The 14,477-nt window shown below is 36.0% G+C and overlaps 2 protein-coding genes across 3 annotated transcripts; both read left to right on the forward strand.

The window, feature by feature from the left end:
• The first annotated feature begins 1,698 nt into the window (after nucleotides 1-1,698).
• LOC116013664 lies at nucleotides 1,699-8,226 on the forward strand. 2 transcript variants are annotated; one of them, XM_031253546.1, is made up of 8 exons: nucleotides 1,699-2,861; nucleotides 3,491-3,787; nucleotides 4,018-4,143; nucleotides 4,872-4,952; nucleotides 5,158-5,224; nucleotides 5,437-5,502; nucleotides 5,589-5,656; nucleotides 7,568-8,226. In XM_031253546.1, the coding sequence occupies exons 1-5, from the start codon at nucleotides 1,955-1,957 to the stop codon at nucleotides 5,184-5,186; spliced, it is 1,440 nt and encodes a 479-aa protein (XP_031109406.1). In that variant the 5' UTR covers nucleotides 1,699-1,954; the 3' UTR covers nucleotides 5,187-5,224; nucleotides 5,437-5,502; nucleotides 5,589-5,656; nucleotides 7,568-8,226. The 2 variants fall into 2 exon arrangements, with proteins under 2 accessions (XP_031109406.1, XP_031109407.1); XM_031253547.1 differs by lacking the exon at nucleotides 7,568-8,226 and adding an exon at nucleotides 6,456-6,799.
• Nucleotides 8,227-11,603: 3,377 nt separating this feature from the next.
• LOC116012051 lies at nucleotides 11,604-14,342 on the forward strand. The gene is made up of 5 exons (XM_031251520.1): nucleotides 11,604-12,123; nucleotides 12,220-12,264; nucleotides 12,632-12,916; nucleotides 13,021-13,199; nucleotides 13,995-14,342. Exons 1-5 carry the CDS (start codon nucleotides 11,889-11,891, stop codon nucleotides 14,226-14,228), a joined length of 978 nt encoding a protein of 325 aa, XP_031107380.1. The 5' UTR covers nucleotides 11,604-11,888; the 3' UTR covers nucleotides 14,229-14,342.
• The last annotated feature ends 135 nt before the right edge of the window (nucleotides 14,343-14,477 follow it).

Consider the following 14,477-nt stretch of genomic DNA (forward strand, 5'->3'; position numbering starts at 1 on the left):
GGGCCAAAAGTGCCGTTTTCCCTAAATCTTATATAAAAATATTGAACTAAATATAACAAAAAAAAATAAAATTATAGATAACTTAAATCAAACATAGTTAACCGAATCACACATATAAAATGAGATAAATTGGATAATAATATTGTTTACTAGTTTCTTATTATAATTTTTTTTTTTAAATTAGATGAACATGTTTAAAATGTTTTATGAATTTTCTTGAATTTAGAGAAGAAATGTGAAATATTTTCGAAACATAAAAACATTAATCTTGAGAATATTCGTACAAGATAGTTAGATAGGTTTGAATTATAGATTATGAACACACTCAAGTTTTGTTCTAGTTCCATCAATACTTAAACTTATTTTTAGTTGTAATTTCAAAATAATTGTATTTTTCTCTCTCTCTCTTCCCTTCCGTGGGCAAGTTATTTGAAATTCTGGTTCATTATGATTCGAAATATAACTTTAATATGAACTATTCTTACTCTTGATTTCTCACATATTATTCCTTCTTTTTTTTTTTCATATTTTATTTCCAACTATTAATTTTATCACATATGATACACGAATATGTTTTTATTGTCACATTTGGTATTGTAAATCAAATCTCCCGCGGCTACTCATGTGAAAATGTAATATTTTCTCTCAGTCAGGATTGCTATAATGAGAAAATCGTCCATACAAATTTAAATACACAAATAATACTAATAAAATTTGCCAATCATAGCAATTCAATAATGAAAATTTTACTTTTTTTTTTTTGCAGTAATTGCTGAAAATTTGGGCGGCAAGATTAAATATAACAACAAAAACATACTTGTTCACTAAATGTAACAAAATTAATAGTTAAATGCCAAATGTAATAAGTGAACAATAATTAAAAAAAAATAAAAGTGACAATATCACAAATAAAAAAATAATCCACAATTTCAAGTAATCATCATGTACAAATAATAAACAATGCATAAAATCTTTGAAAGAGTTAATTGAGTAGATAGAACATTGCTATCAGCCTATCATATTAAAAAGTGACAAGCTTAATATTTGCTATTTACTTTATAAATTTTCCAAAATTGTTTGTGATGAGAAGAGAATAGGTACATAAGTACATTCAACAATATATAAGTAGGAAAACGTGAATTACACAAAAAATACGGAGTAATTAAGAAGAATAAAATTGCAACACGTAAAATTAATGAAACATGCCTAAAACGAAGGCAAATTATCCTAGGGACCTGGACTTAATATAAAATTCTATGTTCACAATTTTAAAGTTTTATATATAAAATTTAATTACTCAATATTCACAATTTTAAATTCTATACTTACAATTTTGTTATATAAATTCAAAAATTGTGTTATATTATTGAATATAGAGTTATAAAATTGTAAATATAAAATTTTGTAATTATAAATATAGAGTCAATAGTATTCAAACAATTTGTAATTACAATTTTATTGTCAAGTGGCATAGCTGTGACATTCTTAAGTGAGAGATCACATATTTAATTCCCAGTGAAAACATTGGCTCGTAAAATTATAAAATTGTAAATATCTGAATCCACCTTACGAGGCATACTTGAATTCAAGACATAACAACTGTGAAACGAACTACACGCGCGTCGTGAACGAATGGGGATGGAGTACGAAAGTCAAAGTGTCCACCTCACATTAAACCTCCGACTCCGAGGGTTGAAGTCCAGTGCAGTTTCAACGGCGACATAAAACCAGTAGCCAAACCCATAAAACACAAATCGGGTCGTCGGATCATCGTTTCTCCAGATTCAATGGCGTACCTAACAGCCTAGGCCTAGCAACTACCAACGGCGAAAAACCTGGTTCGGAATTGTCGGAACCAACCCGGACCCGAATCCGGGGGTTTCATACCCACCCACCCACTCACAACCACTCCCCCATTCTTCTTCTTCTTCTTCTTCGATTCCCCGGAGATAGAATGGTAGCTGTCGTTGAAGCTCGTCAGCTGAGCTTTCCCAAGCCGCCGCCTCTTTCTCTCTCTCTCTCTTCTCCTCCTCACATCACCTCTCTCCTCTTCGACCCTACTTTTCTCTCGCTAGCGCTCTATCACTCCGATTCCTCCTTCTCTCTTTACCCCTCTTTCTCGCCCTTGTCTCCCCATTTTGCTCTCCCTCCTCCGCAAACCCTAGTCCCGCCGCCGATCTCCTCCGCCACTTTCCTCGCCCTGCGCGACGCCGCCACCCCCAACCCTAATTCACTCTTCATCGCCTCCTCGCCTCTTTCCGGCGGCTCCGCCGTCCTGCTCCGCTTTTATATCCTCACCCCCGCCAGGAAAGGCTTCGCCAGAGCCAGAGTTGTGTGCAATCACAGTGATCTTAAACCGGAAGCGAGCAAATTGGGGGTCGTTTTTGGGGTTAGTCATGGGGTTTCGGTGAAATTGGCTGGATCAGTCAACGTGTTTGCAATGTACTCTATTTCGAATGCGAAGATTTGGGTTTTTTCCGTGAAGCACCTCGGACATGAAGAGGTGAAATTGATCAAGTGTGCTCTGATTGATTGCTCTACTCCAGTTTTTTCAATGAGTCTTTCGTTCGGGTTCTTGATTCTGGGGGAAGAGAATGGGGTTCGGGTTCTACCTTTACGGCCCCTGGTTAAAGGGAGAGCTAAGAACAACAAGAGCACTAGTCAAAAGAATGCTACTAATGCATTGGAACGAGATAATAAGATGGACAGTAAAAGGCAGAATTTGCAAAATGGGATGATTAATGGAATGGATTCAAAGATTTTCTTCAGCTATAGAGGCAAAATGGTGGGTAGTCAATCAGAATTGAAATTGCCTTCAAATAGTCATTTGAATGAGAAAAGTGATCAGCATTCTGAGTCTGGTGCGTAAATTACTTAACCTGTTTAAGATAGCTTCTTCTGCATAAGCTGCCTTACCTGTTTGTTTGTTATGGACTCAATTAATCATGGCTCTCATAAGCAAAAGTTACATTTGGACTGTTTAAAAGCAAATGCATTATAGTGCAGATACAATTTTGTAAAAGTAGTAATAATAAGAATAATATCTTACCATATTGAGCTTCTTACATAATTACTGTATAAGATCCTGTCATATACTAGAGAGATATTTGTAACATTCTACTTTGTATTTGCAATAGCCAGTCACTTATCTTTCTTTGCATGCACAGGTTTAAACTGAATTCGGTTATAATGTTTGGGTACATTAACTGTTAGCATAATGTTTCCTAGATAACTAAGGGTCACTTGTTTGAAGGAGCATTAGAGAATTTGGCCATTTAATAATTAATACAACATTGAGCTCTAGAGAATCAACAATTTCACAATACTTTAGACTTGTTGGCCTTTTATTATTATTGTTTTTTATTTTTTATTTTTATCCTGAAGTTATTGTTCTATGAGACACTTTGAGCTAGCTGTGATGTTAAGATATTTGAAACTCACTTTTCCATTGCCTAGAGCTGCTAATTATGTTTTGTGATATTACTTGCAGTAAAGTTGAGGTCTATCAAATTGAGACAAGATTCTAGAGATTTGGGTGCAAGCTTCATAGCATTCAATCACAAGGTAGACAACTTCGAATCAGTTAAAGTGCCTATAAGATCGGTCAAGGCTATAACCATCCAGGCCTTATCTTCAAGGAAGTTTCTGATATTGGACTCTGTTGGGAAGTTGCACATCTTATCCCTCGCCAATTCTGCCCCTGGTTCTGAGATCAATGGTCACATGAAGCAGTTGAATCACACCATGAGTGTCCAAAAGATGGCTGTTCTTCCTGATAATTCAACAAGTATACTTACTATCTCTCCTTTCCTTCCCAAATTCTGTGTTTTAACTTTGCTATGAAAAATTGAAACATACATCTTCCAGTTATATGAAACTGTTCTAGCAACTTATGCTAGTTAATAATGATATTTTATAACAGTATAAGTTGTCTTCTAGCTATTTATTATAGTTGGGAACTGAAATTTTATTGAATACCAAACTTCAATTTAAAAAGAGAAAAATCCCATCTTGCAGGAGTGCAAGCCGTTTGGTTGTCAGATGGGCTCCACAGTATGCATGTGATGGCAGTTACTGATATAGAAAGTTCTGTTAGTGAAACAGAAAACAAAGAGACTGATGAAAGGCTATTGCAAACTTCAGGTTAAATAATCACATCTTGCTATGTTTCTTTGATTTCAATAACATAGTCTCTGTTAAAATTCTCTATTGACTCACCTTTGGCTTTTTATGCAAATCAATATTTCCTTACCATGAGAGTTTATTGGGAACTTTGGTTGTTGATGTCCTCTTTTTCCCATTTGCATCTTTTCCCTTGTTTGCCACAGATATTTCTGCATGGATCAGTTTTAATTGCCATTTATGATACTTTTGACTTGTATTAATCGGTTTAGCATTTGTTCTGCATCTACTTAAAAATATTGTAAACATTTTTGGGGAAGACTATGAATGTCATACTGGTGTTTGTGACTACTTAGGTCCATAGAGTATATTATTGTGCAATAATTATATGCATGAATGTGCTTGTCTCGGTTTGGTGTTTTCCTTTCTGTGTTGGTAGTGCAGTTAATGGAGTTGTTTTGAGACACATTCAAATTCCCTACTTGGCTATTGGTTTCCTTAGATTTCATAGGGGAAGTTTTTATTATTTGCTGGTGGCCTGGTTTAATTTACTTTCATATGATAAGCATTTGTCTTTAAGTAATTAAACTTCTCTTAGGTTGCTTTTAACCTGGAGCCTTAAGATATTAGTTCATATCACTATTAAGAAATGAATTTGTGATCATCAAATCACCTTATGTTTTTGCTGCATTTTGTTTTGGATGCTGAGAGGTACATCACTTATTCTTCTTGTCCAATCATTTTTGTAGTTTCTCAAGCCATATTTTCCAGTGAAACAATCCAAGAAATAGCACCTGTGACTGCGAATTCAGTTATGCTACTTGGACAAGGTATGCTGTGGATGAATGAAATCTTTCATACCCCTGCCCCATATTTCTCCCTTTTTAGGCTGGGTTGGGTTGCTGTACTGAGGCATTGATGATTTGTACCAAAACCCATAAATAAGAGAAGGAACAATTACAGAGGAGAATACTGTTGTAAACATTGATAATATATGTCTTTTCTCTTCAATAACTTGTGCTGTTTTATTTGCAGGAAGCATGTTTGTATATGCAATTTCTTAACTGTGCATAATTGTTCATTTGTTCTCTCAGTGGATTTGGTGAGTTCACACACACACATTACTATTTGATGTTCATGAATTTTTTTTGTTGATTTCACCACAGGAACTGCATAAATAAAAAAATTTAGACGGAATAGTTGTTTGGTTTTGTTACTTATGAACACATAATGCCTGAAGTGCTCTCTTGGTAAATGCTAATCTGCTACATCTTTTAAGTCCCTTAAAATGTTAATGTTGTTTTTGCTTTATAGGTGATTTGTGCTTCAAAGTGGCATTTTGGTGATTGAAAGATTTTGCTGGGCATATTTTGTTAGATGGTAAGTTTTTCAAGAATAACATCAAACAAAAGTTAGTTTATGATACATGGCCTTCATGGTTAATTATGTTTTTTTTTTAATTGTAGCCTTGAGCTTCATCTCTCTTATATATATCTAATGATGCATATGACTCCAAGGACGCCGAGCTCTTAAAGTAAGTATGATCCTGAACTCATAATGTCATCTGTGGTATATAATTCTTGGTAGTCTTGGAATACACTCCACTTTGGTCCTTGACTTTTTAGTTCAGTTTCACTTTTTCTGCTACTTGACTATTTCCCATCATGGCCCTCTTGAAGATTAACATTAGCCAATCAAATAATAAATGCAACAACTAAAAAAAATATGATATGTATATGTATGTGCGTGTGTATGTGTGTATGGTTGGAAAACAAAAGGGGGAAAATTGCGGATGCCAAACCTATGGTGTCTCCATTCTCTAGTCCCTATCCATGAAGGCCATCAGCCCATCACTGTCCTCTTTTTGATTGTTCTCTTCCACTTACTTTTCCTTTCCCCACCTTTGCACAACCAATAGCAGTGACTGAACCACCACTCCTCCAGGGTTGCCCAACCTACACACCGACTTCTTCTACCAGATTATCTTTTCAAATCAAGTAGAGTGACCGCCATTGATTGCCATTGTGGGCCACAATTGAGATTGAACACCATCCTGCAAAGCTAACTCCAAACACATCTTTTTCTTCCTTCTCTTCGTTCCTTTTTTGCCCAACTTGGTATTTTGGTAACCTGCTACCGCTCATAGCCATCAATATCATCAACAATCACTACTCTAGAGGGGCATTAAAGTGAATTTTATTTTCATTTCCTGTTATTTAAAAGGAAAAAAATTGGATGAGGGCAAGCGTTGGAGTATATTTTTCTCCACTAAGTTGTCTTCCTAAAGTGAAAATGACACTTAAATCTGAAAATCAAACTTCTCTTTTTCCAAGGGATGGTAGTCTCCGACACATAAACTGAAGGACAAACATGAAGCTTAAGGAGCACATGGGTACCGAAGTGGAATTTACTTAAGGTTTTGCATGGTTTTACCAAAGTGAATGCATCTAAATATTCTAAAATTGTAATAGTAAGAGTAAACTGAATCTGAAAATCCTCTTGTAGGATTTCTACTGCATAATTTCCTTTAAATGGCATCTGCTTTGACTGTTTTGAGCATCCTGCATTAGCGTTTCCTTTTGTTTCAGTGACATTCTTTTCTGTATGTCCCAAAGAAGTGACCATAAACCAAATTCAGAGGATGTTTAATGCCAACATTGAACATGATTACAATGAATCAATGCAGATTAAAGATTTTGGAATGTTTTAACAAAAATAGTAGGTGCAGTTTTTTATTTTTTGTTTTTGGTAGTGACTAATAACCGCGCTTGTTTTAGATTATATTGGATCTTTTAAGACAAATATATTTTTTGTTAGAGTTGCACCAATTAAAATTTATCCATCGCCATAAAAGGGTGAGCTGAATTTGGGTTTTAAAACATCACCCCAAAGGTGGATGGATACATAGTTGGTCGGATGGTGATGTATGGTACTTTGACCCTTTGCCATCCCTAGTTAGAGAAGCCAAAATCAATTTGTTGGGCGTTGGCCGAGCTCAGCCCCTGCCCGAACAAGCGTGCTTGGTATTGGACCCTCCTGAAACGAAAGCTTGAATGCCACCAATACCACGGGTAGACAATTGGGTGAACACAAAGTGGACCAAATAGACTGATTCCATCATACAATCTAATAGTGGCTCAAGGTTACTCAACTGGGCTATAATGCATATGGGCCAAACCACACTAAAAGGCTGAATCCAATCAATTAGCTAGTCTAACCGATAACGTTATAAACCCATATGTTCTCTCTTATTTTTTCAATGTGGACTCTTAACAAATCTCAATGTTTTGGTTCTCCAAAGGAATGCTGTGAAATGGCAAATAATCCTTGTGCTTGTAACTATCCATCTCTGTTATCTGTCTCTGATAAGTAGTGCTTGTGCATTAGAGTTTGCTAGCAAAACTCTCAACATATTTGTTTAATCTCATGTTTGGATTCTTTGTAGGAATGCTGCCAAAGGATCTTATATAGTGGAGGTCTATTCTTTTAGCAATCCATGGCAGCATGTTGCACAATGAATCTTGTTCATTTAACTGCAGGACAAAAATGGGCGGTAATCATGTAAGCCATGCAACTATTGGTGGTTCACACATACCCATTGGAGTCCTTCACGTCAGTTCTCCAAGTTGGATGAGGGATTATTTCGGCATCCATCCATGGTGTACAAGTGGTCCTCTCTTACCATATTGTTGGATACTCTTTGATTTTGAGACTGGAGAGTGGTGGCTCCCATTCCATGTGTGTGTACTAAGCCCCGATGGTGCTGAAAACCAGGGAGGACATTGCTAGCTAGTAGATGATTCATTTCTTCTTGTCTTCCTGGTATTTGATGATCCATACAGAAGAGCTAACGATAAGAATTTGGGTGCACTCTTCGTTTCCATATATTGCCCTTCAATTATCAGATAAACCTAACATCCATGTCCTATTCCATGAATATTTTTGTTTGCATCCCATACTAATCCTGTTATGTCTATCTTGTTATCTGTACTGGATTCCTTCTGTCACATTCTCAGATTTAACTTCAAAATGTGAAATTGCTGGTCTAACATTGGAGTTTCAGTTTCTTGGGTATTGCCCAGTAAAAGTTCAATTTGGTGGGGATAGCTCTGTCCACTTTGCTTTTTTTAACAGTAGAACAACTTTTTTCACAGTAGACCAACCGGTGGCCACAGATCTAGGCATCCTGAAACTGTTACTTATGCAACCTATTTGATTTTTCTTGAATTTATCTTTTTGTCTATTGATTAGGGTTAGCGTTTTTGCGTTTCGTTTTCTTGTTCATTCTCATGTTCCATGGGTTATAATTATTTGTGTTTCTAATAAAGTGGTAAGCATAAAACCATAAAGTGCAAATTCACAAATGTACTCTCCTTTTGTGTTTGACATGATGTATATTGTAGCATAGGACAATGAATGTGGATTGAAAAGGCCAAAGTGATTCAAAGAGACAAAAAGGTGAAAAAGCAGCAGAGTCTATCCGCTGCCATTACCACCAACTCTGCATACATACTTTGGAGGAAGTTGAATCTGATGGTCACAATATGTTCCCTTGAACAAGAGAGTGTAGGGGTCCCTAGGGCCATTGCCATGATGATGATCATGACTAATGACTTCTCCACATGCTGCTGCACATGCTCTCTCCTCTCCTAACCATTCTTTCTTTACTTCTATATTTTTACTCCAGAAAATCTCACTTTTGATCCCTTAATTATTACACGTTATATTGTCTACAAAGTTTTTTTCCCCTTGTTTTTCAATTGTTCAAATTAGTTGTTTTTAATTCAACCTAAGAGCATCCACACTAGGTAGTTTTTTAGAGTTTTTGGGGAAGATGGAGGGAAGAGAGTATAGGAGAGAATGTTGGGAATGTTGTGAGAAAAAAAAAGTGATTAAAGTACAATTAAAGGACAAAAAGTGTTATTATACAAATAATATGCATGAAACTAACTTGGTTGGCGGTACTCTCGTCCTTTAAAAGACGTTGGGAGTTTAAACCTTCTCTCGTATGGAAAAACTAATCTGACTAGCATTTTGCCTTTTAATTGAGTCGGCATAATGTGAACGAGGATCAGTCTGAGTATGGTCGAGTTTGAGTTTAAAGGTGTCTCCTACAGTTAGGGTCATGAAATTGCTATTACCCCTTGTATAATTTAGTCCATTTCAAAATATGAAAATTTAGTTCCCATTTCAAAACCTTCAAATAACATGTCATTAGCATTCTATTCACTTCACCATTGAGTGAGAGATCAGATTGATAACGTTGGTAACCATCGAGGGATTAAATTTTAAAAATTAAAAATGAGACATTAAATTACATAAGGACCAAAAACGCAATTTTAGCATTTATTTCATCCACTCGCTCTCTTCCCTCCCTTTCTCTTTCAATGAAATCTTTCCAGCCCACACTGAAAATAACCCAACACTGAGGAAAACTTTCATCCACTTGAAATATCCCATATCTTCACAGACGTATGATTATCTAGATTTGCTTCATTACACGTGTACTCTTCTAATTGGAAACAAATTCGAAAATTCTTATTTAGCACCATCATCAATCCCCACAAATTTACCATGATTACTTTAGTTTTAAACTTGGGTTTTATGCATGCTCATAACCTTTTTACATTATTGGTTAAGGTCATACTTATTGAGGTTAAAGACAAGGCTACCATGTTTGCATATTAGTAGAGATGAAACTTGTGTATCTTGTGACAAAAAAAGTGGAATCGCTCGGTGTCCTTTGTCTCTTGTCTTTTGTGTGTGTGTGTGTGTGTTTTTTTTTTTTTTTTTACTTTTAATTTTCAAATTTAAAATTTTTCGAATTTGATCTTTTATAGTTAACTCCAATGAGAATGGGTGCTCAAGTGTGAGCGTACACTGCCTAACACTACAAAGTGCATCCATTGATATGTAGAAATGCATTTAAACTACAACTCTAAAAATGCACCACATGAAGCTACAAAATACGCTCGATTATATGTAAAAGTTCACCACGCAGTTGTGCTTTTACATATCATTGAATGCCCTTTTAATATTACTCAGTATAGTCAAAGTTTGTAATAATTACCAAATTATCACTGCACCCCCTACTTCAAAGCCATTTATTTTCCTAGATCGACAATTAAGATGAGCTCTCAGTTTTCTCGTAGGCACCGATTCTCACATCAACGTGCCTCTATATATAAGAGGGGAAAAAGAACAACTAACAAAACAAAATGTGATTTTCTCATGGACATTATCACCTGCTAGATTTAGCTTAATCTCATTCGGTAAGTTTTTCACAAGACCTCAACTCAGGAATCAAAATGTCTTGTCACATGCATTGTCATAGTAATCAAATATCATTAATTTTGAACTCAAAAACTATAGAAAGTAACAGTGGAAGGATGAAAAGTAGAGTTAATAAGGGATACTAATAGTGGTTGATATTGGTGAATCAACATCAAATTCCAATCTATGGAGGACCATTGTGTTATAAGACATTGGAGGGGCCATCAGTAAACTTCAGCCCTCAAAACTGGAGAATGAAACAAGAAAACAATGCCCCACTGCTCTGCTGGACCAGTCATAATAACTTCACAGAATCACAGGCCAATTATTAAAGCATTTTTTGTTAGGTACTATGCCATATTTTTATGCCCATAAATGGTACTACATTCACCTCAACACTTCATTACTCTAACTAATCTTTTTTCATGAAAAGCCACTCATCACACTAGACCTCACACTGCTTATCCTACTTGCAAAAATGCTCCAATGCCCACTTTTTGTTTTCATGGTTTGCCTCCCAAACTCAAAAATTCTCATTTACCCTAGAATTAGAATTTTGGTAGAGAAATAAATCACAGAAATCACTCAAGCTACCATAACAAGACAAGACAAATTCATACCATCTTTAATAGGATTTGAACCCACGGACTATAACTCATAGTAGGCTATATATTAACTTTTCTTTCGATTTGTTAACCAACTTAACTATAGTACTCTAACAACCTTCATCGGAAAACTATAACCATATGTCACGTGAAATGTGTTGTAGCCTACTCGAGGATGTGCACGAGTAAATCTCATTGTGTGACACAAGATAAATATTCTAGGTTGTTCATAACTGGCCGATTCAAATCAAAAAGATCAATAAACCACTCATTTACTGAAAATTGAACTTATAATCTTGTGTTTACCAAATTAATTCAACTACATTACCAACTTGGATGTGGTCATTCCTACTCATGAATTATTTGTTTGTACCAAGAATTGATTATGTAAAGTTGGGTCAAATGGTAAATAATAATAATAATAATAATAATAATAATAATAATAATAAATCCCTCTATATGGATGAGGTGACATCAACCTAAACAGTGGCCCAGCCTATTGCTAGGTGGCCGGCCTAATATGAGCCTGGGCATCGTTGTGGTTATAATGTTACATGAATTATTATAATAATAATTATTATTATTTTGTGGAGGGTGTGAGAGAGGAGGGGAAGGGTGGAGGAATTTAAATTTGAATTTTCTGAATTCTGAGAGTGTAATTTTGGCAGTTTTTGGGCACAGGTGCAGTTGAGAGCATCTTTTTCTGGATACTGTAACCGGACACTCTTCTTTTTAACCATTCCACCCTACAAAAAAACACATTACATTCCAAATGAGAGGGGAGATCGATCCGAGTTTGAAACAAATTAAAAGTTTTGATTTAAACTAAGAATCCATTTTCCCATTTCCATTTTTCTATTTTTTGTAGCTTAGCTAGCATGCATAGGCATGAGTAGTAGAATCATGAAACAGCCTTCTTTCGGTTCCAGACGTCACGAACACGATGAAGAACCCGAGTTCAACTTGACAGATTGGGGTCTCAAGGCCAAAATCAGCCGCGAAAATACCAATTCCAGAAGGTTTTCTGCTTCTTACATCAGAAGTTTCAGGGAAGATGCAAAGTCTTTCAGATCAAACCTTACAATTTCCAGCACTGCTTCGTCTCCGGGATACAACTTGAAAGGTACTATACATAGTGATTCAACCAAAAGCTTCTTTAATTTGCTGCATTATATTGTTTTTGCCAGGGATTCACTGTTTTTTGTTGTGTTTTTGGCAGAGGAAATTGACCCTTCAACGTATTCTTTCACCACTGCCCTTAAAGGTAATTCAAGAAATTAAAGATCAATTCTTGATATGAAATGCAGCCAAGTTAGCCAGGCTATAGATTTGGCAACAATAAAATTAAAGTTTGACTCATTATGGGAGCAGTTTATTGGTTGGGTTTATCATAGCACACCCCCTCAGGTACTGGCCGGTTTGAACTGACAGGATTTATCAATGCACATCCTCTGGTGATTTTGAGCTGAGGGGGTTTGTTAGTGCACAATCTCGAATAGTGGTTAACCTATTTGTTAGTTTGAGCCTTTCAATGCACAACTTAGGGTAGTGATTGCAGTTTTACTAGTCACTAAAAAAAAATGCAGTTTTTGAGAGATTTTGTGATTTTTTCGAAAAAAAAAAAAATGCAGCTTTGCAGGCTAAGACGGTGTATAGCTGGGAATATATGTCGCCGGAGGGATTGGCTTTGAACTCGAAGTGGGATGAAGCTGAGAAATATATATGCAATCCGTTATCCGGTGAAGTGCCAATGGAATGCCTGTCTGCAAAAACGCTGAGCGGGAGATCATTCCGGCAGCTAACCAGCCGGATTACAATGTCTGCGCCGCTCATTTATCCGGCCAGACAGGCGCCCAAGCCACCCATGCCGCCTCCTCTTGAAATCAATCAACCCCACACTCCCATTCCCACCCAAGGTATATATACATATGTTCTTGTTTCATATATGACTGCAATTAATTAAGTTTGAATTTGATTTTTCATTCTAACAGATATGTTTTCTTTGGATTTGTGGTTGTAGAGAAGAAGATTGGCGTGACTAGAGATGTGGGAACTCAAAGCACTCCACCACCTTACCTTGGTTCAAGCAGCAGCCCAAGCCCTGCACCCACTCCCTCCATTGAAGAAAGGTCCATCAAGCGCCATGCCAGTGAATCACCTTCCTCCTGTGCAAAACCAAAATCTGAGGAAGAAGAAGAGGTCAGTTTCATTCTTTCAAATTTTTTTTTATTATTGTATTTAGGGCCTGATATCTCCACCACTATGAAACTAATTCAGATTCCATCTCAATATCAATTTAATTATTGCATTCAGCATATGAATGATATCTCCACAACTATGAGACTAATTCAGATTCGATCTTAGTTCGTCAGGTCTTAGATTGTTTCTAGATTTAATTTGCATGCATGCAAATCATGCGAAAATTACATGGATTAATTTAATCCTTAACTTAAAGAAAATCAAATTTATGAGTTTAAAAATTTGAGGAAAATAGATGAATGGGATGTTCCATGGAAGACTGAACTGTCAAGACAGGTTGATTGAGTGGAAAATTGCAAGGTGGATGGGCTTCATAGCCTAGGAGGTGGGGACTCATGATTGGTCCCTGCACATGCATATGACTTGCTCTAGTGGGCATGCATGTTTGTCATTCCTGATTTTTCTGTGAAAGTGGTTTATTATTTATTTAAAAGTTTATATTGTTTGCAATAATTGAACCCATTTTCAAAAAAAGGGGGGTTGATTTTTCCCTTTTAGGTCAGTCCAAGACAAAAAAACGATGTAACATGTTTCCTAAGGAGAAGTCTTTTTCTTGTGCATGCACTTCATTTGATATCAAATTTGTATATAGAGACAAAATTACAAACATAACCTGATCTAATACTTAGCTAATTAATTATTGTTCTTTATGTTACATATTTCCATATGAGACAATTATATTAATGCATAGTAATGAGTGAAACATGATATGTGTATATCTTTTAATATGTATAGACGGAAGAACTGAAAAGCGGGACGACGAGAGAGGAAGAAGACGTCACGGGTAGAGATGAGTTGGAAGAGAAAACGAAAGCCGAGAAGGAGAAGGAGAAGGTTAGGAGCAGCAGGCAAGGAGGGTGTTTGTCATGGAGGAGTTTTCTATGGATGAGAAAAAGGCAAAGGCGCAGAGAGAAACATAGACCAAGGAAGAAGAACAATATCTTTCTTTGCCCTATTCATGAATGCTAGAAAAAAGTTTTCACCAAAAAAAAAAAAATGTATTTTGCTGGGAAAAATGTACACATAAAAAGATTCTCATCATTTTTCACCTATTATTGTTCTCTCTCTTGTTTCCCGGGCATATTCAATGATGCAAAGGTCAACTTAGCTAGGTAAAAATTAAGTCTCAATAAAGCTAACAAGGTTAGGGTTTGTTTCTTGCTGATAACACGATTTGGAGTTGGATCCCTTGCGGGCATACATGTAACAAGTTCTGAA

The sequence above is a fragment of the Ipomoea triloba genome, chromosome 3 (assembly GCF_003576645.1).
Source record: "Ipomoea triloba cultivar NCNSP0323 chromosome 3, ASM357664v1".
NCBI lineage: Eukaryota > Viridiplantae > Streptophyta > Magnoliopsida > Solanales > Convolvulaceae > Ipomoea > Ipomoea triloba.

Bases quoted from the DNA above. Each gene is read 5' to 3' on its own strand.
- LOC116013664 (XM_031253546.1), top strand. From the start codon at position 1,955: ATGGTAGCTGTCGTTGAAGCTCGTCAGCTGAGCTTTCCCAAGCCGCCG. The intron at 2,862-3,490 runs GTGCGTAAATTA...TATTACTTGCAG, and splicing joins TGATCAGCATTCTGAGTCTG to TAAAGTTGAGGTCTATCAAA. The intron at 3,788-4,017 runs GTATACTTACTA...CCCATCTTGCAG, and splicing joins TCTTCCTGATAATTCAACAA to GAGTGCAAGCCGTTTGGTTG.
- LOC116012051 (XM_031251520.1), top strand. From the start codon at position 11,889: ATGAGTAGTAGAATCATGAAACAGCCTTCTTTCGGTTCCAGACGTCAC. The intron at 12,917-13,020 runs GTATATATACAT...TTGTGGTTGTAG, and splicing joins CACTCCCATTCCCACCCAAG to AGAAGAAGATTGGCGTGACT. The intron at 13,200-13,994 runs GTCAGTTTCATT...TAATATGTATAG, and splicing joins AATCTGAGGAAGAAGAAGAG to ACGGAAGAACTGAAAAGCGG.